Below are 27,514 nucleotides of genomic sequence, written 5' to 3' on the forward strand. Positions count from 1 at the left end.
ATAAAACAACACAAACGGCCGATAGATTTCAAAATTTTGTTTTAACTTTTTGCTGTCTATAGTATTATGAAATAGCCGTTAGACGTTTTTCGACTGACATATATACGTATTTATTATAGGTTACCTATGTAAATAATCTGGTGCGGACTGCCTGAGGCGCAAGGGTGCTGCAGTAAGTATCCCATGCCTTTTTTATACTTTTGATCTTATACCAAAATGCTGACTCTATACTCAACCTACGAATCAAAGTTAGTAGGTTGTATCAGAAGAGACATTTCGTGGGCTGTTATCACAAATTTCTAGCAAGTAAAAAATATTGAAAACTATCCATAAAATAATATATGTACGCCCTTAATAAATATTTCATTTCGTACTTTTATATTCCAGCAGTCCAATACCTCCATATACGAGGTATATTATTACCAATATTTCCCGTGGCCATTTTATAAAAAGAGAAGAACCAGTATTGTTCCTAACCTATGGTGAACTTTTTTTTAACCGTGCCAAAATTAAAAATTCCAGCGACCCTATACCAAACACTGATCCCATTAGATGTCAACCCTAAAAGATTCTCTTTTCTAAAATAAATTAACGCATACAACTCGAGTTAAACACTAGATTGTATTCACACTTCTGTGACATAAATAATTGTTATTTTTGTAAGCTTATAACATTAGCAGTTGAAGCTATATCATGAATGAAAAAAAATAAAAATAAATAAAAAAAAATAATATCATATACATGCGTATAGGCATGTAGAGCTCTAATTTTTCTTTTGCAAATCGACCGCTCGCGGGTATTCACTTCCGTCCGGAATCAATGGGCCGTAGTGTACCTATACAACACACAATGTACCGTGTACTAGGAAGGAACTCCACGCGAGTTTCCTGCATGTACGTCGTCGTTGTTGTCGTCGTAGTCGTGTGCAATACGAGAGCCCTGCCAGTATTTCCATTGTTCGGCGGCACGTCTCTTGCACACACACACACACATACAAATACTTCTAAATATATATATATATGCGTATACTGCTGACACACGCACACACTGACACTGCATATATATGAGCGCGCACTCTGCGCAGCATCCCTCGTGCTCTATTCAACTTCGTCGCCGTTCCGTCGGCTTATCTCGGCCCGGCATCTACGACACGTACGCTCGCGCTTTTTAATTGATCCCCCGCGCCCGGCTGCGACGCACAGCTATTATTATTTTCCAGCATACACAACAATAAGCGAATTTTTTTCTCCCTCTCGTTCTTTAGTTTTTTTTTTTGTTTTACTTTTTACTTTTTTTTTTATTTTCGTGCCAGCCAGCGGTTTCGCGTCCTTGTGCTGCAGTGTATATGCACCCCGAGGCCCGGAGAGTTTTATTTCTTTCAACGGACTGCGCACGAATAGGGCTTATGCTATAAATATATATACACGCATCGTGGTGTATATTACATATATAATTTATATATATATATATATATATATATATATATATATATTAGTGTGTGTGTGTGTGTGTGTGAGTGCCTCGCGTAAATTTGTATCAACGCTGTTTCGAGTGATGTGTATATAGTCTCGCTGCAGCAGATGATTATGTTTGCAGACCATCATGCCGCTGAGTCTATCTTACATTCTTACTGTTACGATAAATATATGTATATATAATATATGTTTATTATGACCTTATGTATATTATATTCTTCAACAAATAACGAATATATTATAAAGTATATATACCCTATGGGGATACGCGCGACGTCCCAAAATTCGCCCGTGAGTCTTTTATCTTTACAAAAAACAGTTTTTTCGAAGTGGTCGAGCGTAATTGTGGCACACAACAACTTGACCCGCACGACAAATATGATATTCTTAAAGAAAAAAAACAATTTTTTATTCCATAGTTATTACGGATGCCGCGTCGTATAGTTATCAGATTGTGTAAAAAACTTATTAAACACAACTATAGTGTATTATGCAATAAAATGTGCAGGGGAAAAATTTTAATAAAATTCTGGGAGTGTTAAAGCCCCTTACTTTATTCATGATTTATTCATAGATTGCACAATAAGTAACTTCGTTATTACCATCACGTAATCTACTCAATATAAACATTAAACATAGATTTAATAATGACTATTTGTTTAATAATAGTTACAGAATAATTCATTAAAATAAAATAAGAACTGATTAACTACAAATAGAATACATTTTAAGGGTACTGCGTACCTCGTCAAAAATAATTATACCTATGGTAAATATGATACAAACATATGATAAACAATATTTAATTTATTTTACTAATTCTCGACATTCCTTGTACTTAAAATACACAATAAACGGGGTATTTATCTGAAAATTTTACAGGATCATATTATAGATCTTGGTGTCCCATTTTATCGGATTTTGAATTTCCATAAGCAAGTAGAAATATAATTCTTAGTAAGCATTTATAACTTCTTGAGTTTATTAAATTTATGTCAACTGAGTTCGATTTTTCTATCTCTTTGCAAGCCCTTTGCGGCCTTGCTCCGTGACCGTTCGTTCATTTTCTTTTAGAGTATGTATAGTAGATATTTTTCGTTATTTATTGTAAAAATGCTGTCAATTTGGGCAAACAAAACGTATGTATTGAAAGTATGATATTTTTGTTCTACATATTGAATATTCATCAGTTACAAAACAATTATTCAACAATATTATAATGTCTAAATATATCTACTAGAAATGACAGGAGAGTGTCACTCTCATTCTGGCGTGAATCTGTCTATTATATCCAAGCTTATATGGTTGGTTATATCAATGTACTTGTAAAATTTAATTTTAGAGTCCTTAAAATTATATTTTACCATAACTATATCCATTCCGTATTTCTGTATGTTTTATCAATTATATTAATATGTATTATATGAATTATGAAATTGGCATATTGATGATAGGAATCCCTATTAATCTATACTATTTTAAATTGTTATATTTTCAATATTCTTATTTTTTTAGTTCTAAGAAACCTATTTTTATTAGCTATTTCTATCACTTTGTTTAATATTTTTATTATGTATAATCATGCCATTACTGTTTTATAATTTTATAAACATTAGAATTGACCGGTTTATTGTTAAATAAATAAATACTATTGGAGTACTAAAATTGATATAAAATGAATAAAAACATTTATTTTTAATTCTGAAATAGCAATACAGCAGAGCATATATCGTATATATTATACAATATCGTAAGTTCACAAAAATACAAATAATATTACAAAATAAGATAAACGGAATTAAAAAAACTGTCTTTGCAAGAAAATAATATAGCAACCTAAATAAATATAAAATCATAAACATTTTCCATTTTAATTCAATTCATTGCATACATCATATAATACAAATGAAATCTTTGTATAAAATAGTTAATTCAAAGAAATTTAATATAATATGAAGGTTATGATAATACTTTGAAAGAATTAAAAATCAACAATAAAATCATCAAGTTCTGAAATAATACCTAGTCCATTGATAAAAAGTTTCACATAATTTAATATCATTGATAAATCTTGCGCTATGTGGTTTTATATAAGATAATACACAATTTTATGATACAGATCAAATGTATTATATCCGTCAATAAACATATAAATAAAATTAATTTGAGTTGTTAAAAGATCAATGAACTAATATACACCAACAATAGTTAAAAATATAATAACAATGTGTGAAATATATTTTAAACAAAATAAGTTAAATATTTAACATTATCGAGCATATTAAATGGTACTGTTTATCATACTCGTATATCTAGTTTTTGTTAAGTGCATTGCATAACGAATAATCATCAGTAATCATCGAAATAGTTAGCATACTGTGTGTCTGTGTCTGCATAAAACCCTCAAATTGCAGCTATGGTGCACCGGTAATAAATTACTTAATCGATTGAAATGTGTTTGCAAGTGAACATAACAGACGGGTATGGGTATGTATTATGTATAATGTATATGTATATACAGAGTGATTCACTAATTTACCAAACATGTCCATCCTTATTTTTTCCTCAAACAATTAATTTATTAAAACTATTGAGATTTTTTTATTACTTACATAAAGAGTTTCTTAATGTGATATAATAACAAAAGTTTTTCAAATGAAAATCTCCTTTTTTCACTGTAAATTATTTTGTAGATATTTTTTTATTTTTATTTGTATGTACCTAATTCAAAATTAAAATGTGTAATTTATCTAAGTGTTAACATACACTATAACAATAATACTTCCTAAAATATATCAAAGCAGATGTAATATTGGATTTAATAATTATTATTTATTTTACTTTTACCATTTTTAGAAATAACAAATATAAATTAATTTATATCAATTATTCAAGTTTTCAAATCGCCATATCTTTCGCATTTTTTAAACTTAATATCATGGACCTAAAACTATACTTAGTGCGCAAGTTAAATAATTTAAAAACTACTCGTTCATATTTGAACTAAAATTTAAAAAATAGAAATTTTTATTTGGAAAATAAAATTTTTCATCACCATGTAAAATTTTAAGAATTTGGAAACATGATCTTAAAGTATATTTAAAAATTCCAAAAATCAGATTTTGAATAATTGCTTAATTGAAAAAGGGGAGGAACATACTTGATGATTCACACTGTATATTACATGCGCGATGAGTATAGAACATATTTCAATTTAATTTATATAAACTGCTGTCAATCAATAAGTTTTCGAAGAAAAATTCATTTTCAAAATAACTCTACACGATACAAATATAAATATAAAAGTATATGGCTTCTCACTTATCAATGAGTTTATACAAGCCTCGAGTGCTTTTAAAAATTTAAAACTACTAAACTATAACATTATAATATTATCGTGACTTATTTTATTTGAATTATGTATTATTTTTACTCAAAACATAGCAGTCCTCAATATTTTTGAATTGAATTTCTTATGCTCTGCTAACCCACTGAACAATTTATTATTGCTTATACCAGTTATATCCACAAGAATATGAATAAATTATCTTAAATGTATAAACATATTGTATTTTAATTTTTAAATAACAATTGTTTATTTATACTTATTTATTATACATATATATAATTATTACATTATACTATTTTATAATTAAATAATAAACCTACACATACTTTTAAAAAATTCAACTAAAGCAATGACAGAAAATCATAAAAAACCCCATTTTATAAAATATAAATCGTATTTCAGTGCTCGTAGATAATAATTGTAGTAATAGTCACTTGTAGACGAGACGATTTTAAATATAAACAGTGTTATAATATATATTTATATGATAACTTTTTCGTATATTTATTATTACTAGGTGTTATCTATATTAATAAATCAGTGGAATAGGTATTTGAAGAGGGGCTAATCGAGATAAATACCTTCTCCACATATCCTTTATTTTCTATGTAGGAATATATACTATATAATACTATGATGTTGATGATATTAAGGCATAAAAGTATATTGTAATTTATTTATTTATTGAAATGTGTATAATTTTATTTGACATCCACGAGAAAAGCTATAACAGCTCTTCGCTTTCTTGTATTTTAGGAAAGAATTCTCACGGTAAAAAAATCATCCTAGATGTTATCAGTTTATCAGAAACTTGTGACAATATGCTATATCCAACCATAAAAAAAAATGCATAAGATATCACGACTAAGACCAAGAATGGGGCAAGACATACCAAATGGATTAGCTTTGCTGCACGTACACAGAAATAACAGAAATAACAGAAATACCAATATTAATGTTAAACAAATTATTGACAAATTTTCAAAAATAATTTTATGAAAAAAATTAATTGATAATGACATTTTTAACCAGAACTTGCTTCATTTGACCTTTTTAAGTATAAACTAGATCCGAATTGCTACCAAAAATTTCCCTCGAAATTGAAAACTTGTATCAGAGCTCTAATCAATAGGACAAAATAAAAGGGTATAATTTTATTTTTGCCCTCCTCCTCCCCCTCCATAAAATTAAGTTAAATACACCACTGTACTATATTATATTGAACACATAAGTACCTGTTTTCCATGTAACGTGTACGAGTGTATATTTTGCCCATAATAGTATAAAATAGAATTTAGTTTCCCGGTGTAAAGTGGTGGAAACGAATCTATATATAATATTAGCTACGGATTCGCAAGTAGGAGATGCGTTATTGGAACGCGATGGCTCGCCGCAGAATAATACAATATTATATATTTGTACATGTGTGTGTGTGTGTGTGTGTTGCACTTCCCAACTTCCGGGCGGTGGAACGCTTTCCTCTTACTCGTCGCAGCATCGCATCAGTAGTCGATTTAATTGCGCAAATTCTCCGCGGTGGAGGAGAGTTTGGAGTATATCCGCAGCCAATTTGTCAACGTGAACAGAATGCATTTCGTCGCGTGTGTATGTGTATATATATACTATATACATGTGTGTGTGTGCTTAGCCACTCGAATTCGTACCACGAATAAATCCATTTATCGTATGCGCGCGAGTCTGTACGTGTGTATATGTGTATGCACCGTATACTTAGTGCAATAGTGCTTACCACCGTCGTTTACACATATACGCATGTGTACGCACAATGGTACACGACAAGTTTATAATATATGATATATTATGTATACAGTAGACTCAGCATCAGTACTTAATTAAGTAAATATTAAACTGTAATAACTATATATTATGTGTATATTATATTATATGTTACAAAAATTATCATTTTTTTTTTTTTTTTATTACTGTATCGTACATATCTTTGGATGATAAAATTATACAGCTTTATAATTTATAGATACCCGCTATAACGTGGGTTTTGTTATTCCTATTATAATATATATGCGTTGATATAGGTTTGTCGACTAATGCACAAAGTCAGATTTGAGGAGAAGGGGTAAGTACTGTGGGCCTCGCTGGCAATTGACTTACAAAGGGCCTTAACGAAAAGCCATGAATAATAATTACTCACTTAAATTAGACGATTTATTTTTTTTTATCAAAAATAACCATATAACTTAATAATATTATTCAGCGTAATATATTTTGTTTATTAAAAATATGTTTATATTATATAGTTTTTATTTTTTGACGATAAATTCATGTATTTGCCAAAAATTCAAATAAGAAATAAACTTATGACAGATTCATGAAAATATAATCATATAAAAAGATCACGAAAATAATAAAAAATCAAAAAATAATATTTAAAAATTAATTATTATGTGTTTGTGTCAATTTTTATATTTTAAAAATTAAATACTGTTTATAAATTTTTAAGTTCTCCACACATGCCATTTTTTTATTATTTAAATATTTTTTTTAATTCAAGTTAATTTTTTTACCAAACCAAACAGTATTTTTCGGAACTATTTTCTATATTACTATTTATTACTTACAAAGGAATAAGCTATTTTGTATATTATGTATTTTAAAACTGTAGATACTACTTGATATACAAGATACGTATTAAAATATTGGCCATATTTAAATAATAATGACAATGTATTCACTGATTAACGATTTGCATTATTAAAATTAAATAAGAAGTGATTAAATCTGTTTGTTTCATACATTAAATTTTAATATCTTGAAGAATTAAAATATAATTACTAATTTTACATTATTAAGTTTAACGAATAATCGTGAATTGGGATTCATAATAATGATAAATTAATTTTTAAATTTTCACTAGACAATGGAAGTTTTGCATTTACAATTCTAAAAATAGATGCTCCCTAACGCCAAAGTCTCAACTGTTAAAATAATATTTATCAAAACTGTGAACAGAAACTTCACAAACATAAGTAAATATTTTCCTCGTAGCCTTATCAACTAAACACTGACTCACTACACTACTGTGTAATTTACTATAAATTAAAAAGTTCATATTTTACATCTTAAGACAATAATTTCCATTTATAGTGAAAAGTCCTATTACAGAAATCTTTTATTATTATTGCACACAGTCATACAAACAAGCAAACTTCGCTGGCTATATGCTTTAATCTAAACTACAAGACAGTTCCAATTCTACGTTTTGTACAATGCGTAAAGCTCCCCAATTCAGTAGAGTAGTATTTAATGAAGTTGTTATTATATCATTGGCTAAATAATAATATATTAAGTCAAAACGAATATTTCATCTACTTTTTAGAATTTTTGGAAATATCACAATATCCCATCACATATTTATATACATTAAAACTTACGATGCTGACTATTAATATAGACGATGACACATATTATAAGTGCAAGTGTAGAGTGTTGTTAAAAATATGTATTTAAATTTGCTCTACAATAATACATTCGACCGTCGTGGTATATTGATATTTACTGTAACTATATGTACACTGCTGTCATTCATAATAACATAGGTATTCGTACGCATAGTGCATTTACGCACCTTTACATAATATATACGAAACTGTATAGCTGTATAAACGATCGTATAATATAGCCCCTGGATAAATGTTTGTATTACGGAACAATACGATATAATAATAATATAATAATATTAAAGGATACACATGCACATACGTCGCTGTTACCTGCTGTAGCCCGCACGCATAATATGTAGGTACATGCGTGCACATATTATATGTGTTGGGCGTGATGAGTACGAGTGCATATATAAGGTAGGTAGTAATATATTGTATAATTCCAGCCGGATGCGTGTGGTCAGTTTGACGAGCGGTGACAGTGATTCGAGCGAGCACCTGAGAAAACACACAGTAGATATATACATATATATTATGAGTACCTTCCTGTACCTATATACACATACAACTAGGTACAATGCAGAGACTGCGCCGCGGTAGACGACTACAGGAGTCATGTCCATTTTGGATCGATCAAAAAAAAAACACCTCTCATACAGTCCCATTTGATAAATAAAATAATATCGGCGTTTGGCCCGCAATCCGATTTACTTATTCGTATAATGCATATATATTATAATAATATGGTGCATCATTGTGTCGACCACAATAAACGCGTTATGATGACGGTTTTCGCACGTATTTGAAATACGCAGTCTGTGGTTTACCCTCCTCCCCTCCACACTACCGCCCCATTAAATAAGTATATATACTTATACGTACTCACGGTTTGTACACCACCGCATGTATATATATCCTCGATACTTCAGCATAGATGAATATAACATAGTGATTTGGATGTACGCGATTATTATATATAATATAATAATATATATATATATATATATATATATAATATATATATGTGTGTGTGTGTGTGTGTGTATAGCATATTATATAGGTTTATATATTTTATGATAGGATGTACCTATATGTCTGAGCGGCGTTCGTTGTCGTCGTCGTCACCTGCGGCTGCAGAAAACCTTGCGGATTTGTCTGATGGATTACGAGTGGGTTTCATTCATTCGGAATAATAATGATGATAAAAAAATAAATACGTTTCGACGACGATTATTTTTCTTTTTTTCAACCACTCGTAAAAATATATAATAATATATAGCGCGACAAAGTTCTCACAGTCCGACAGACGTCCCCCATGCTCACAGTTCAATAATAATATTATACACTTTGCTAACCGACCACCGTCTGCAGAACTGTATAACTACGTATCATACATATTGTGTCTATACACCGCAAGTGCACACAATAATAATTTTCCTAAACGCTACTTTTTTTTTACAAGCAAATATAATATACGAATGAAGACTATAATAAACATAACACACGCACGTGATTATACACCTTTTATATACTTACTAAAGGTATATTAAACATGTCATACACCAATGCCTTCGTACTTCGCACACGTTTGTTTCCAAAGATACATTGTACGATAAGTGCCAAGTAGTACTTATATTATGCGGTATCTGTATGACTATATTTATAATCATTAGAGTTTCACACTTTCACACCTGCCTGTATTGCGCAGTATACGCAGGTTTCTAGAACATCGCGCAAATCTGTCTAAACTGAATGAAAACAGAAAACAAATTGTAAGTATAGTATTATGTTGTTGGATGATAATTTGATGGCGTATATTTAATCAAATGTCGAGCCTATGTGTGATGTTTGAAAATATCTTTAGTTATCGTTAAAAATATTACTAATAAGTAAAAAATAAAATAGTGCACATTTAATAATTGCAAATCACTCCATTTAGTGTCTGAAAAGATGTAATTACCTTTTCTGTTTCTGTAAATCCTATTGACCAGTATAGGAAGCGAATGCTATGTAATAATTAATACACCACCAATATAAATCTGTGTAACTATATCTCGTAATAGCTAACTTATTAACCTCAAAATTTTTTCTTCTACAATTTAACCTACACTGTAACTTAACATTAAATTGTAAACTATATTAATGCATCTTTTATACCTATGATCATAAACCAAATGTAAATTTTCCCATCGTTTTTATAAGACATTCGTTATTTCCATAGAAATATATCAATAATTAAATTTCACGTTTTTTTTTTTTAATCATCTATTCTATTAAACAATATTAAAAAAATTTATTTTAAAAATGACGAAAAAGTCGTACGATAAATGTTTTGAAAATATGGATACCTCGTTAAGTAAAATATTTTATCAGTAAAAAATAAAGTTGTTATAAATATTAAAATCTAAAATTAATATTAATAATAATAAATTACTATTAATTAATTGTAGTCATACTATCACAGTATTTTAGTATTAAGGTCCATTGAAAATCACTTTTTTATTACAGTTTATGTATAACATAAATTCATTTAATAATATAAAGTTAAATTACCTATAAATAGATAAATAAATAAAACTCGTTAATCGTTTAAAAACCACTAATAAATTGTTTTCAATATTTTTCTATGATTTCTTTAGAAATAAATATTCATTAATTTTTTTTACTCGTATTATATAAAATATATATTGGCTTCAAGGTCCCGCGCCCAATGCGTATCACCTGGCTCCAACGATCGGTATTCCAAAGAAAACTGACCAAAGTTTTTGGCAATCCCCTGCATTCTCTCTGAGAGGCCAAATCGATTTTCCAATTTACGTTTCGAGCCCCGGACCGGTGTACAAAGTGGACCAAATCACGCGGCACGGTCGATTCACGAATACCAAGGTTAAGATTGGATTGATACTCGATAAAAGTGTGTGCACTGATCTTTTCGAAAAACAAATAACTAGTTTATATTATATACATAAAATTATAATAATTTCGTACAATACCATTATAGATGACTACGGGCAGAGTCCAGGACCAGCTGCCTACTTGCCGTGCTTTCCGAATTTGAAACGAGCGCCAACTCCAAAGTTGTTGTTACCTTTAACATCCCTGACAGACAGAGAGAGAAATATTGGTCCGTCACCCAATGCGTACTCGTTACGCGACGAGCATCGGTCGTCGATCAAGAGTAGGCGAAAAGGATACACAATGTGAGTTTTAAATGCACTGCAGTCAGCGGATTGTCAATATGATACAATATGCACGAGGCACAGGTGTTTTTACAGATAACAAAAAATTGTAATAATAACTCCGAGATTTGTGAAAAATTGTTATCGAAAGTGTACTAACCTTGTAACTTCATCACTAAAAACATTAGAAACTTTCGAGTATCAAAAAATATATTTATGAGCTCAATGATCTGCAATGTCCACCATACACAAAGTTCAGAATTTACAAAGACTTATTTACTTAATAGTTATTACTAGAGCAAGGATTTTGATGACTTGCATTTTTTCTTTAAGTGCTATACAGTTCTAACCAAAACCAATTTTGTTTTATTGTATAACAATTTAGAATATGTAATTTTTATTTTGCATTTATTTGTATTTTTTGCATTTTTAATGTTATTTTTACAAATATTACGTTAATTTTATGTGTTTAAACTCATTTTCATTTATTTTAAGCTTTTTTTTAATATGTGTTGTATAGGTATCCCAATTAGGTACCTACTCTAGTTCATTTATATTAAAAAAGTAATGTAATCAATTGTCAACTCAAATTTGAATATATTTGTTGAATTTACTTCCTAAAACAAATTTTTACCTATTTTGTGTAAAATAAAAATGAATAAATAATAATTATTTTAAAATTAAATTATTTTTTGCTCGTTTAAATACTTTTTTTAGAGTTTTAGGTAATTTTTGCATATATTTTTTGGTGCATTTTTGTATATTTTTTAGGTCATTAAAATCCTAGCTCTTTAGTTATTGCTATCGTACATCAAAATTGATAAGAAAAATAAACTATCATGGCGGCTTGTACACAGTTCGAATGAATAAAAACATTAAGTTCTTCGTGTAATCGTAAGAACATACTTCTACAGCAGCAGTTCCCAAACTGTGCTCCGCGGAGCCCTTGGGGCTCCGCAATGGTTTCCCAAGGGCTCCGTTCATTATTATCCGTATGTATACAGTTCGTGTTAATTATGCTTCATAGAACACAGGCAAATGCAAATGAACGTTAAATATTTCTTGGGGCTCCACGAGAAACTTCTCCTTAAAAAAAGACTCCGAGACTGAAAAAGTTTGGGAACCGCTGTTCTACAGAGCGGCCAGCCATACCCGTCAGAAATAATACTACCTCCTCGTTATTGTTACGCCGATCGATTAGATCGCGTCTCTCGATATATTTATCGTACAGGTATCAAGTACAACATCATCGTTACCTTTTCTGTTTCTGTACGCTAGAAAATGGAGGACCAAGGATTGGGGTATCGAGGCGACGGGCGCCAGAAGTCCTGGGCCGGCGGCCTACAACTCGACGAATGCCAATGTGTATAAAAACCGCGCACCGGCCAGAACGTTCGGCATATCATCACAACCGGTCAATGTCTGCACGAACACACCACATGCGTACCTCACAGTGTCCGCCAACGGGTGCGTTGAGCGTTGTCAGCCAAAAAAATTCACGTTCGGTGCGAGGCGTCCGCACAAACACCCTCCCTACGTGGTGCCAGCCGACAATTGTCCGTTATGACTTACGGCACTTGGTTCAATAACAATAATTATTTATTAATCTTATTAAAATTTTTATAAAAAATAGCGTCATGGTCGAAATAAATAATTGTTTTTTATTAAAAACAACGATGATGATAATAATAATACAATATTTTGTGTAACATTGTACCATCAATCAAACAGTGTCTTCCACATACCTAAAATATCAAAAATTGTTGAAAGGTATTTTCGGTTGTCTCCTTTTTATCAACTATAAATATCAAAACAAATTTGTTTTATTTATATGAACCTTCCAAAATTCAAATACATATAACATTTGAAATAACCTCCACATAAATTCAACTAAACCGATAAGTATTCTGTATTGTTCCCCGGCTTTGATACCTATAACGGTTATAATTGTAGTGTATTTAATAGACTAAATATACTTACGCAATGGTGTTGAATATACGTACGAGTATATCGTATATAGGTAATATATCTTATATGTGTTTAATATTTCGTGTTTTATTGTTCATGTAATGATAAAATACAATTTTGAAAAATTTCTCATTTTTCACAGATCTATCAACAAACAATTCAATTTTTCATTAAATTTTTAAAATTAATTGTGATTTATTTGTTAAATATTAAATATTCACGCACGTAAAAATTCAAAATCAACCAAAGATAATTGGTAAATGTTTTGAACACAATATACCTACCAATCGGCTACCATTAAATATTAAATCGTTTGGCATTGACAAGTCTACTGTTTCAATTATTGGCTGTATAACTGTTTAAAATATTTATATGTTTACAACAACTATTTTTTGTATGAAATTTCACACCGATCACAGTTGCATCAAAAGCCAACATCAGATTTTGTTGTACCATTATATTCCAAACCTAACCTAATAATATAGATGATAAATTTCGAAATTGTGTACGGTTGAAATTAATTACAATTAAAGAGTTACAAAAAAATGATATGATCCCGAGATCGAAATTCTGAGCTCCTGGGGTGCCTCGATAATATCACCCCTATTATGGTAAGTATGTTATAATACCAATATAATCTACTCGTATACAGTGTAAAACAATTTACAGTCATTCATTTATATAGTCACTGCGCAACGAATATAATCGTTAATCGAAGATTTAAAGAGTTTTAAACACGATTATTGCACCCAATATTGTATAGTTATTAGTTATTACTTAATTAGTTATTTTCCATTAATTGGCAATCGCAATGCGTTTTACTCGGGTGCGGAAATAACACTGATCCAAACGCGGCCGCCTCCACCCTTCCCCTGCCCGAATTGTATTATAATATATTATATTGCATTGCTCGACGACCGCACCGGACACTGCGCGAGATCACCCCTCGGACATAAAGGGCGTTTTACGTTACGGACTTATATCGTATGGACTTAATATAAAATCTATATATATATATATACAAAGTACAGTTAGTATAAACATTATTCTCGCAAAACCCGTCAAACCCAGAGATGGCCGGTAGAAGATTTATACAGCCTGCGAAAACTATATAACAATAATTATATACATTACACACATATGTGGGATAGTAGGGTTCATCACGCATTTGGAATATATTTTTAAAACAATATAAGTTTTAACTTACATCGTAGACTATAGTTATATATCTAACCGTTGTACGTTTAATACGGCTACAAACGATTCGTGATTGAATAAATGATGATACGGTTGCAGGAATATTCATATTTAGATGTATAAGCACGCTATTTCGATGGCTGTGAAAATGTACATGGGCGATGTAAATGTACAGTAGGTTAATTTATTGAAAATCAGTGTTTATGATAAACATATTGTAAATATTTTGGTGAAATATTTCTCAACAAAATCTATGTATTGTATATAATATATACTTTCATAATATAGTCAAATATTATATTGAAAATAAAACTAAAATATTGATCAATTGTGTGGCATAGTATAATGGCGTGGTAATTGCGTGCGTGATTACCTGTTTAACGTGTAAATAACTATTTACCCTAAGTACGTTTAAATTTTAAAGTAAAATTTCAGTATAGTTTTATGTGTAAAAACAAAAGAGCAGATATTGTAATTTTAATAGAGTTGCAGCCAGTAGCAATTTGTTTTATTTATTTTTTACTATATAATAACGCATACTACGTAGTACGTACCTACATTAAGTTATAATGAGCACCACATTTTAATGGAAAAATTAGTATGATTTATGTAGTTACAAGTCGCGAGAGCAGTTTATCGACAAAATTTAATATGTAATTTCTATACTCGAAATGTACACAATTTAAACATTAATTAGGAAAAATCAATTTTCCACTATTAGACTATTTATTATGTATTGTGCAATATAACTTTGTTATAACTATTCAGTATTCACACAACTTAGGTAACACTTCAACAACATATAGGTACAATAAATATATTATCCAAATTTCCAATTGGAACACTAATGTCTAATAAATTTAAATTTAATACCATAAAGATAATGGCATGCATATACGAGTATAACATTATGAGAATATGTAACTGGTTGATAAACTTATACACACTTCTATGTGTTTTTTACGAATAAGCTAAAACCGTACACATCCCAAGTAAACATTCGTACAAATTGTTTATACTGCTGTTACGACTTGCACATATGACACAAGAACATTATTACTTCTTAGACAGCGTTTAGAAATTAACTAGCTGAATTACCCGTCGTTGCCGGGTTACAGTAAAAAAAATAAGATTTTTGAATAATTATATAATATATGAACAATGAATATACTTATAGTTATAATAATACGACAATAATATTTAGGAAAAACCATAAAATGGAAATTAATTTAAGTTCTTAAACTACCTATATAAATATACGCATAATATATTTATGCGGAAAAAACTGTAAATATTTCATCCAACACAAACAAACTGACAGTTAAATGAAAATTGTAATGTATTTGTGTATTACTATTATATTATAGAACTTCTTTAAAAACTATATTCATTGTATCTTTTTTTGTTTTTTGGTATTATTTGTATTTTTAATTTTTCAAAAGATTTAACTCTGGACATGGTTACATAAATTTGGCCATGACTAAATATAGATTGGGGCAAATACAACTCTATTTGATTTAATTTTTGTCTCTGTGCTTTGTTTATTGTTATAGCAAAACAATTCTTATTGAAAATTTACGCCTAGTAAGTAAAAAGAGATTATTTGAATAACCCATATTTAATATAGGTTTTGCCGATGACGATAGCGCAGCAGTAAATGGTATTATTATAGTTATTTATCTTTGTAGAGGGTTATGATTACGTACGTCACACCAGCCCTCTTTTTAAAAATATGGAAATTATATTATTTTATCATTTAGAACGTCATTTGTACGAATTTGTACGCAGTGGCACTAAATTTGTACGATCAAAGGGGCTAAGATATATCAAAAACCCTTCAGGGGGGTTGGCGTGACGTCACACCAGTCCTCCACTAAAAATTATTACCGAGCACTTTCATTAAAAACAAAAAAATAAAAATCAATTATGCGTAAAACTTCAGATATGACTTGACAAAAAAATTGTCTCACATTTTAATAATACAGATAGATAGATAGATTGTATAATACTCTATAGATATTAATTGGGTTTAAATTATAGACAATATAGTATTACAAATATTACAATACCGTATTTAAGTTACAATTTTGCTATCACCTTCGATAAAAAATAAAAAATGGGGAAGTCGCACTACTATATAGTAATAATGGCATAACTGCATAAGGTTCAGAAGGTGCAGGAGTACCATGGTCAGTTCACTTTGCAGGCCTGAAGTAATACAATGTTTTTTTTTTAAATTAATAAGACATGCGATAATATTTTTAAAAAATGTATTAAATAATTTTAGTAAGATGAATGCACTCCCCTTCTTAAATCTCGTTGTATAATGTCTAGATGAGAGGGAGGCGTTGAAAATTTCGTTCTCGGACACAAATTTTAAAATTATACCACTGTTTAATAGTATTATGTATCTACAGTGTACCTCGTGTTGAGGTCACTAAAACGGATGTATTAAATTTGAATTAAAATGATTGAAAAAATAAATCATAAGCCATTGTACCCATCGAAAAACGATTCACTCAAGCTGTCTGTCAGGCGTCAGCTATACTTCTATGAAGACATTTGTATTGTATGGAAGTAATTTATTTTTCTATTAAGAATAGATATGGACATATGGTAGGTTAAACTAACTTTAACCAAAAATAAATTGCACGCTATAAGTATTAGAATATTATTTCTTAAAATGTTACTATCCATTATAAGTCTATATAAGATAATACTGACATACCATAGAACAATGAATATTGGTTCGTAGTAAAATTGGTTAAAATTAAATCAAATATTTTGAAAAATGCATTGTATGTACATAGACCACATAGGTATAGACTATTGGTAGTAAATAATGATATCATAAATAGTAACGTAAAGCTCAAGTCTCTATAGTAAGTTACTAAATATAAAATGTTGTAAGTTTTGAAACTTGCTTCCAGATATGATATGTTGTAGGTACCTATTTAAAAAAAAAGTGTTTTATTTCAAGCACACTCAATATTAACGTCAATATACAGTTGTGAAAGTTTATTCGCCTGGATAAGTTCGATCGGATCAAAACAGAGGAATTATACATTAACGAACAAAGCTAATTCTGCTTATATTTCGTTCTAATCCACAACATTCAAAACTAACAAAATACGCACTTAATATTATGAACAATTTTCCCTATCACTCCGAAAAAACATATGTTAAATGATCCGAAAAAAAATCTAACATAAGTAATATTAAAATATATTACGCATTAAGAAAATAAAACTCGCAAGGTAGTCAACTGTTTTCACTGACTAGGCACCTACATTATAATTTATAACTATGGGCTATGGCTGATGTCTATGTGGCGTATATGCACTGTGCAGTTCACGGGGAGTTCGATTAACTGTAGAGTTGGTCTTCAAGGCGATTTAGTTAGGCAACCGAACGTATACTATTTTGTTGGTAGAGTTGACAACAGAACATAAAAAATATAGGTTCTTGGTAGTTGATACTATCATTAACTTTTATTTTTTATATTATAAAACCAATGGAATCAAGCCAATCAAGGTCCCCATGACCTTTATGTAGCAGTATTACCATTGGTTTTTTAAATTTTAAATTTTCCGTAATCCGTTTACTGTTATACAGACAAAAATTGTATTTTTTTATAATCCGTGATAATATTTATAAGTACAGTTGACCAGTTAGGATTTAAGGCCCCTGCAAACCTTATTAACTTTTCATAAAATCGACCATAGCGACAGATAAAATTTTAAGTACTTTTAATGGTTTGATTTAAAAAATGTAAAGATGTTTGAATCGGTAAAGTTAACTTTGAATTGATGGAAGCACATATTGTACTTTAAATAAAATATTAATTTTCGTTAAAAATTTGCAAAAAACGGTAAAAGTGTTCCAACCGATGTAAAGTAAACTATTCTACCAACTCAAACATCTTAACATTATCTAAATCAAATCACTATAAGTAACTTAATTATTGTCAATACTATGGTTATTTAACATTCATAAATTGATTTTTAATATTTAATAATATAGGTAATATAAATTATATTTACTATTTTATTTACAGTATAAATTACAATGTAATATACAAATTGCGCGTTAAAATATACATATATATTCATATTTAGTGTTATTTTTATGTCCGACTGTTGAAAAATCAGAAAAGAAAAGCAATGACTGTTCATTGGGTAGTAGTAGGGTAGTATACACACTTATAAATCATAATGATCATTTACTGCACACAAAGACGAACACTGACCCTAACGGTCAAACACAACTCCTTGAAAATGACACGTTTGCAGGGACCTTACGCACTATAATACTTACACAAGAAAAAACACATAAATTCAAAAAACTACCTTTTAATATTAATAAAATTTGACTATTGTTAAATATTAATCAATGGAAAATTATAAGACAATAGAATATGTTAATCTATGATAAAAATCATTTAACAAAATTTACAATTACCTTAACACATAGCAAACTTAATATATTTTTTATAGTTAGATAATGTAGCAGATGTCTTAAAAATTATTATTAAGGAAACAGGAAATTTACAATACATTTTTAATTTATTAATTATAAAATATAATAAAAACTAAATAAAATAATCACATAAAATTGATATATACATGTACATATTATACTAAAATATCCAAATGTAGAAAAATTAATCCAATAAAACAAATAAATAAATAAATAAATTAGAGTTGGTCTAAAAATGAAACATGATACAAGAGTATAAATTAAAAATGTTATTTATCTACATTAATATTATTCAAATTATATTTATTATACTAAAATTTTATCATATGTTTCATTTGCTATGTCTGCTATTGTGGACAATTCAGTTCTAAAAAATAAAATATATTAATTATTTGTTATAATCCTGTCATTGAACTAACATCTTTATATCACAACAAAACTTTTAAATAAAAATAATTAGATAATATTTCATAATTACACATAAACTAACACAAAAACATACAACTTTATATCCTAAAGAACCTTTACTAGTCATTTCTTGACTATTTCTACAAATTTTATTAGTTTAAAATATATGATTTTATTACAGAAACTCAGCGTTGGTATTAAATATTGTGGTATATAACTCATAAAAACTAATTTTTGGTATTATTTTAATTTAAATTAGTAAAATATGATATACCAGTATGCATTTGAAACTACACATCTTAGTCACGTGATTATAATATAAAATACAATTTTAAATATTAAAAATATTTAATGTTTAATTTCAACACTGTAAATGTAACTTACTTAGTGATAGAGCAATACATTTTATATTGCTCATTAGAGGGACAATTAAAAACAAATTTAAAAAATAATAAATTACTAAATACTATAAAAAGGATAAAATAATCATACTAACTTTGGTTTTTTAAATGTTTGATTCAAAACATTCTCAAAAGTTTCTTCTTCTTCTTCTTCTTGGATAGGTTCATGTTTCTGCAATAAAATATAAATATATTTTTCTATTATTATAATTTAGTGATTAAACTAATAGTATCTGAAGCATTTTGTTCTAAATATATGTATATAGATTATATGTATTAACAAACTCTTTATGAAAATCATTGCAGAAACTAATTGGGATTAATTCAATATAATAATCATTACTATCACTTTTTATTAAATTTCTTAAAAAATGAAATAAAATAATTTTTTTTTCTTTAAGATGCAAGTCAATTAAATATTTTTTATAAATAAAAAAATTATTACTACTAAAATTGTTGAATCATTTAATTTAAATTAAAAAAATATCCTAATGTCCAATAAAATATTCTCTAAAATCAAATTACAAGACTTACAGGCGAATGTCTGTTAGTGCACACTGCAGCAGAACATTTACAATACTTGGAACATGACAAATTCTTTTTTTGACACATACAAATATTTTTTAAACAATTTTTAATGCATAAACACATAGGTTGTCCTTCAGCATTCCTCTTTAAATTCAAGCGGTTTGCACGTTCTTCGGAAGGTTCAAACATCCTGCTCTAAAGTTTTATAATGTTGTTTTAATAAATTCTAGTGTATATTGATAAATTGTATTAAATTACTTCTCGTTTTAGCTTGTTTAAACGTCGACGTAATGGTGTAATATCTACACAATTCTCTTTGGTATCATCAACCTCAATGTTAGTCTATAACAATAATTAATAATTATGAATCACATCTAAAAATAATCACAGTTTAACCTACTGGAGTTATAGGGGAAGTATTCATATTTTTAGATTTTGAAGACTTTGAATGATGTGAACCAATTCCATTATTTACAACTGTTTGAAGATCTAATATTAACTTGTCTTTTTGATTTAATTCATCTCTTAGCTGCTCAAATTTACTAAGTTGATCATCATAGATCCTAAATCGTTCTGCAAATTCACCACCATTACCTCCATTTGATACTCTCTCTTTTTCATTCAATTGTCTCAGTAAAACTAGAATCTAAAATTAATATTTAGTTAATTATTTTTGATACCATAACTTTAAAAATAGTATTACATTGTCTTCATATTCTTTTTGAAGTTGTTCCACTTGCTTTTGATGTTTGTTCATTAAATCTAATATTTTTTTTTCTCCACTTTTAATAATATCTTCCTTTTCAAGTAAAGATGCCTAAAATAAAAATTCTCAAAAATATTAACTATTTTAATAATATCAAATTAATTCTTTTTTAGCAATTGCAAAATTATTAATGTTAATTAATAAATAATAAACCTAAAAATTATCGTACTTTAAGATCCTCGATTTGATTCTGTAATTCTAACATAGCTCTCCTATTATCGGCAGCAACATGGAATACATGTTTTAAAGCAGTTTTGGTATCAGCAATAGTTGTTAAATGATCAAAACGATTTTTTTTCATCAATTCTGTAAAAATAGATAATTAATTTAAAAATAATACCACATCTATACTTATTAAAAGTCAAAAATTACAATAAATTTGATCTATGAATAATAAATGGATAGATTGGTATTTTTTCATGATAACATTAAATTAATTTTCTTGAATCAAGCAATATTAATTGAATAAAGATAGAACAATTTTTAAAGAAAGTAAATTAGCCTTAAGACACATAAAGCAACACAAATCTAATACTAAAAGTATATAAATTAAACATTTTTTTTTTCTCATACTTTCAAATATCAAAAAAAATACCATTATTTTGTACCAATATAAGACAAAGAATTAAGCTAATTAACAATTAAAAATAACGTTTTCTCCAAAACTTAAATAATACAAAAAAATGAAACTAATAATACAGATATTTAGTTAATGGTTTTATTTAAATGATGCATACCTTCATTACTATCAAATATTTTTTGTCTAAGTTCCATTATCTGAGCAGTTCTTAACTGTAATTCTTCAGTTATTTCATTTTTATCCATTTTTAAACTGAATTTAAATTCATCTGTGAGTCCTGTTGTTTCCAGTTGTTCCTAAAAATATTAATCATTACCATGTAAAATAAAACAGTTATAATTATTAAATATTATATTTTTTATTACTTCACATCTCTGTATCATTTTATATATAGTTTCTCGGTCTATTTCCAATTGCTCTAAAGTTTTTTCCGCATCAACTGTACTCATTAGTACATCCAACTCTTCATTTACCCATTTTTGAATACGCTGAGCTTTTGGCATAAATGCCTCATCTCTTTTAACCTCAATAGCTTTACGAACTGCAAGAGCGTCCTAAACAATAATTATATATATTTAAAGAGATAACTAATTTATTGTAATATATAACCAATGAAATTACTTTGAGTCTTTTATTAACATTTGCAGCTTCCTCTAATTTACGTTTCAGAGCTGCTTGTTGCCTAACATGTAATCGTTCCATACGAATCATTTGATTTTTTTGTTTACGTTCATTTTCTTTTAATCGACAAAGTTCCCGATCACGTTCTAACTTAAACTGCCTAAATTTTTCATTTTCACTTTTCATTTGTTGAATTAATTTTACTTTCATAACTTTAATACTCTAAAATAAATTCCATATTATTAAATTAGAAAGTAAAAATTATAATGAAAATATTTTTAAAATTCTATAACTGACCTTTATTTCATTATTTAAATTTTCTACTTTTTTATCATTCTTAGCTTTCATCTTAATAATTCGATCTTGTTCCAAACATTTCTTAGTTAGATTTGATATTTTTTGCTCAAGCTCTTGCAACTTTTTACGTCTTTGTTCTGATAACCTTGTGTAAAAAAAAATATTTTATAAAAATATAAATTTTATAAATTATAAAGTAAAATAAAGAAAACATACTTAGAATTAATATTGTTTGTTTGAGCAGCTTTAAGAGCTTCTTCTAATTGATCACGTTCTTGTTTTAATTGTTCAAGTTTATTTTTCAATTCTTCAGTACTTTCTTCAGGACAATATTCGCCAATATGAGAAACTGATTCAATTAGTTTAGCAGCTAAATGTTCCTTCATAGCTAGTTCTTTATTCAGTTTGTTAAGTTCGCGATTTAACTGAATTGTTTCCATAACCATTTGTTCCTTAGTATGATCAGTTTCATTATCTGGCTCAGATACATCATCTTCATCTATGTCTTCAGTAGCAGTAACATAGTCATCTCCGCTAATTTCTACTTCAGTTCGATTATGCTCATCCTATAGGTAGAAGAAAATACATTTAAATTTTTAAATACGTTCAACTTTTTTTTTTTAAGTGACACACCATAATTGAGCCAATCTTATGTTTTATATTGTAAAATTCTTCTAAATTATTGCACTTTAGTGCATTTTCAAAATCTAATTTTAATTCTTCAAGATTTTTTTTCATTGTATCACGTCCAGTTTCAGCCTATTATAAAAAAAAGTATTAATAATTCAAAATTCCAATTATGAAAAGTATTAAATATTTACTAATAATGCTTTCATGTTTAATGATGCACTTTGTGTCATGTATTCACTCAATACTTGACTCATAGCACGAATCTTTTCTTGTAAATCCTTATTAGTTTTTTGCAATGTAATATGTTCTGGTGGACAACTGACAAAACCATTAGTTTCCATTGCAACTATTTTTAATTTCAAATCATGATTCTAAATAAAAAAAAAAGTAACATAAAACACTGAATATCTAAGTAAATTTTAAATTCATTACTTCTTTGGAAAGTGCAGAAATTTGGGCAGTAATGGGATCTTGATTTATAACTGGCTTATTTTTAATTTGTAATGCTCTATTAGCATATCTTAAAGTACTAACAGTTTCATCCATATTATAGTCAGCAGGACTAATACATGCAATCATCAATGTAACAGAATTTCCACCCAAAGAATCTGAAAACAAAGTTTATAAAACAATAAAAATGTTTTGTTTTTCATTTGATTGATAAATTAATAAATACCTTGCAATAAACGGGTAAGTTTGCTATCTCTATAAGAAATATGAGCAGATTTCTCACATAAGGAAGTAATAACATTTCCCAAAGACAGGAGACCCTTATTAATATTAACACCTTCTTTAAATCTTTCACCAGTAGCTTTTGTTTTTTTGCTTCGTTCTGATCCAGCCAAATCTACCAAATGAAATTTGGCAGTTGTATTATTTCTAAATAAAAAGTATTACTTAATTAGTAACAAATAATTAGATTATTTAGAAGAATATTATACCCATTTTCTTGCATTTGACTAATAGTTAGCGTAAATATGCAATGGCTACGAGATGATTGAGCATTCATTGCAGTTGCACCAGTTGCTCTACCACTAGAACCCTAAAACAAGTTAAGACATTTAATGAATAGATATTGTAAAAATTATCTCTATACCCAAATCATAAAAAATAATCACCTGTACTAAGCATTGAAGTGTTGAAGAAAAATCAGTTACACCTATTTCAGTTAAACCAGGAATACAAATTCCACGGCCATCTTCTCTAATGTCAAGAGTAGCTCTATTAGGAGATAAAAGATCATACACTTGTTCTTGATAAAGCTGTAAATTAATTTGTAATTATTTAATATACATAAGCAATTAAACATATAACACTATATTATTATGATCAATATATGCAAAACTTGAATTAAATGAAGAATTGAAGAAGCAAGACTAAATAAAATACCTCTTAATTTTTTAGATCAACATATCTAATAGATATATTACTTATAAGTTATAAGCAATTACAGAATTGTAGAAGTGCAAGATTTAAATGATTTGTGTTTTTCTTAATTTTGTACTGAATACATGAATTTATGTCACTAGCAAGTATATGTAAAAGATAATTACTTATTAATGTAATATGTATTACCTATCTAATTTAATTTAGAACTAGAAAAAATGATACAGAATAATCTACAAACCAACCAAAAATAAAACTAGTAGAGAATGAAAAATACAGAGCTAGAGATTTTATTCTAGAGTACAAATATAAAAGATTAAATAAGATTAAAGAGACTTCAGTGATCTAGGTATACTTGAAGAAGTCAAAACAAACTAGTAAAAGCAATGATAGGGAAAAATTTATTTGAAAAAAGATAGTTATGAAGACCTTTAACAGAGAAGGAAAATACTAAAAAAAAATACAGAAGTATTTGGTATAGGTTTGAATTAGAAAGAAAAAGTAAGTATCAAATGACACACTAGAAAAAACTATAATATTGATAAAATTAATAAAAGGAAATAAATTTAAACAAAATGAAATACTTCAATAAATGATGCTTTAATTGAAAATTTAGCTTCTTCCGATTTATTTTGCACTTCATTGAAAATATTTTGGATAGCTCGAGGAATAATACCCTTTTCTTCTTCATTGTCATCCTCTACAAAATTTGTACCCATTGAATGAGTTTTACCAGAACCGGTTTGGCCATATGCTAATATGGTAACATTATATCCTAAATTACAATCAGAATCACAGTTTATTATAAGAAAACAATTATAAAAATATATAAACCTATAAAAAAAAATTATATTCTCACCACTAAACAATTTTTGAACTAAATCTTCAACAGCTGAATGATAAACTTGGTTTTGAGAATTTTCAGGACTAAATACATAATTAAATGTAAATGTTAAGTTAGCATTATTATTCACAATTATCTGCTGGTTAACGGAATCTGCTAACACACAATTTGAACATCCACGATCTAATTCAGATTTTACAAGAGGACGAACACGAATTGCTACTCTTATTGAATCCATATTACTAAAACTGAAAAATAAATAATTATTAAAATTTTTAACTATTGTTTCATAATATATTTACTCTAAGTACACTTCACCATAAAGTTATCCTTAAAGAACTTTATAGCCAATTATATTCAAGCCATTTATCTGATTGCTAATAATAATTTTTTTCCAAACAACCAATAATTGTAAATTTTATATTGGTTAATTTTAAAAATGAATACTAAGGTTCTTATGAAGATGACAACTTTGGGGAATACCAAGGAATTTTTCAAAGAGAGGTGTTCAAATTTTTTTAACTTGTAAAAAATATAAAATAAACTACCTATGTTATTAAAAAAACACCAAAAATTATGATTCATTAACTCTTAAATTGGTAAAAGAAATAAGTATAAAAACGTATAAGTACAATTAAAATTAAACAATATTATGTAAGAATTAAAAATTTTGTCAATCAATGATAGGAGGGAGGTCCAGACCAGAAAACTCCCTTAAGTATGCTCTTGTAACAACTATTTATTTTCTCTCTCTAACTTAAATAACTACAGAAAATTTTTGTTCAAACAAAATAATTTGATGTTTGTTTTAATATTTTAATGAATAAAATTGACCTGTTATTAATCGTCAAGACAAGAGTATTATCTAGGGAATCTAATAATCTTTTATTGATATTTTAATTATAAATTATATTTAGTGCATTTTATAATATTAAATACTTATGATTCATTTAAAATAATTAAAAATCTTAGGAGATAACCTAGGTTGATAATATTCTTACTTTTAATAGGTTATGTCACTTTAACAATAAAACAAACATAAATTTGCTACATTACACTTCGAATATGAACTAGAAAAGTAACAAATACAGCACTGTCATTCTCTTAACTATGTTATACAATATTAATTTTATTGATTTACTTACATTTTCAATTATTATTAAAAATACAAAACCTGATAAATTGTATACAATACAGACAAAAGAATGGGTAAAATTTATAATTATACACACTGCACTCAAAGTTAAAAGTACTGAAAAGTAATACTGGTACACTAAACAGCGATGGGTATATTACAGTTATACGAATTATGACTTACACGAAATAATTAATAACTTGTAAATTAACTGACAATCACTACTTGTATCATTATTAATTAAAATCGTTATTTTGAATTTTTAACTTTTTCAAGGATGTTGAAACATGAAACAGATTAGTTAATAAAAAAAAAATAAAGAATAACTAACGTACCCACTATTCAGTGACCAGTACTCATAGTCAGTATTTCAATTTCGAATATCCGATTAGTTCACTACGTAAACGTATTTACGATTACAAAATTTACATTTGAATTTAAGAATTGACAGTTACCTCGACAGTGTTACCAACAATGAGATAAATTTCAATGTGGTCTTTGTGATGATGTAAAAAAATGTAGTTTCTTTAAATCGTTTTTTATTCCATTATATATTATTAATTATTATGTAGAAAACTTTTCCATGGTCATACCAGTTCAAATACAAACGTAGTAAACGTAGTACTTAATATAACCATGAATATGTATTATTGTTATAATAATTAATATGTACCTACTATTGGGCGTATTCGCGTATTTATAAACTAAATTGTTTAACAAATATAATTTAGGTACATTTTACACAAGAATTAAGAACTAAGAAGTATAATATAAAAATTAAAACACCTCTATAATTTAAATTGAAATAGCTACTGTATATAAGTGTAGATTTAAAATCATATAGTTATAAAA

At 27.9% G+C, this 27,514-nt stretch overlaps 2 protein-coding genes across 2 annotated transcripts; one reads left to right on the plus strand and one right to left on the minus strand.

Moving 5' to 3' along the window:
- Positions 1 to 10,547: 10,547 nt before the first annotated feature.
- LOC112603912 lies at positions 10,548 to 11,447 on the plus strand. Its single transcript, XM_025352733.1, has 3 exons — positions 10,548 to 10,599; positions 10,942 to 11,157; positions 11,245 to 11,447. Exons 1-3 carry the CDS (start codon positions 10,548 to 10,550, stop codon positions 11,445 to 11,447), a joined length of 471 nt encoding a protein of 156 aa, XP_025208518.1.
- Positions 11,448 to 19,261: 7,814 nt separating this feature from the next.
- Positions 19,262 to 27,071, minus strand: LOC112603914 (chromosome-associated kinesin KIF4). Its single transcript, XM_025352735.1, has 21 exons — positions 26,673 to 27,071; positions 25,543 to 25,775; positions 25,268 to 25,458; positions 24,416 to 24,559; positions 24,239 to 24,339; positions 23,974 to 24,176; positions 23,730 to 23,905; positions 23,489 to 23,668; positions 23,301 to 23,426; positions 22,884 to 23,233; positions 22,668 to 22,812; positions 22,371 to 22,592; positions 22,115 to 22,303; positions 21,907 to 22,045; positions 21,339 to 21,475; positions 21,107 to 21,220; positions 20,804 to 21,049; positions 20,662 to 20,745; positions 20,410 to 20,598; positions 19,971 to 20,047; positions 19,262 to 19,433 (listed from the first exon to the last, which is right to left on the minus strand). The coding sequence occupies exons 2-21, from the start codon at positions 25,763 to 25,765 to the stop codon at positions 19,373 to 19,375; spliced, it is 3,297 nt and encodes a 1,098-aa protein (XP_025208520.1). The 5' UTR covers positions 25,766 to 25,775; positions 26,673 to 27,071; the 3' UTR covers positions 19,262 to 19,372.
- Positions 27,072 to 27,514: the final 443 nt, after the last annotated feature.

This window comes from Melanaphis sacchari, unplaced genomic scaffold (assembly GCF_002803265.2).
Source record: "Melanaphis sacchari strain LSU unplaced genomic scaffold, SCAv2.0 Contig113_pilon_pilon, whole genome shotgun sequence".
NCBI lineage: Eukaryota > Metazoa > Arthropoda > Insecta > Hemiptera > Aphididae > Melanaphis > Melanaphis sacchari.

What these genes read in the sequence shown, in the direction of transcription:
- LOC112603912 (XM_025352733.1), top strand. Translation starts at nt 10,548, where the DNA reads ATGACGAAAAAGTCGTACGATAAATGTTTTGAAAATATGGATACCTCG. An exon ending in AAATATGGATACCTCGTTAA is followed by an intron (nt 10,600 to 10,941) that starts GTAAAATATTTT and finishes ATTGGCTTCAAG; the next exon opens with GTCCCGCGCCCAATGCGTAT. An exon ending in TGGATTGATACTCGATAAAA is followed by an intron (nt 11,158 to 11,244) that starts GTGTGTGCACTG and finishes ATACCATTATAG; the next exon opens with ATGACTACGGGCAGAGTCCA.
- LOC112603914 (XM_025352735.1), bottom strand. Translation starts at nt 25,765, where the DNA reads ATGGATTCAATAAGAGTAGCAATTCGTGTTCGTCCTCTTGTAAAATCT. An exon ending in ATGTTAATAAAAGACTCAAA is followed by an intron (nt 22,304 to 22,370) that starts GTAATTTCATTG and finishes ATTATTGTTTAG; the next exon opens with GACGCTCTTGCAGTTCGTAA. An exon ending in ATACTTCCCCTATAACTCCA is followed by an intron (nt 20,746 to 20,803) that starts GTAGGTTAAACT and finishes TTATTGTTATAG; the next exon opens with ACTAACATTGAGGTTGATGA.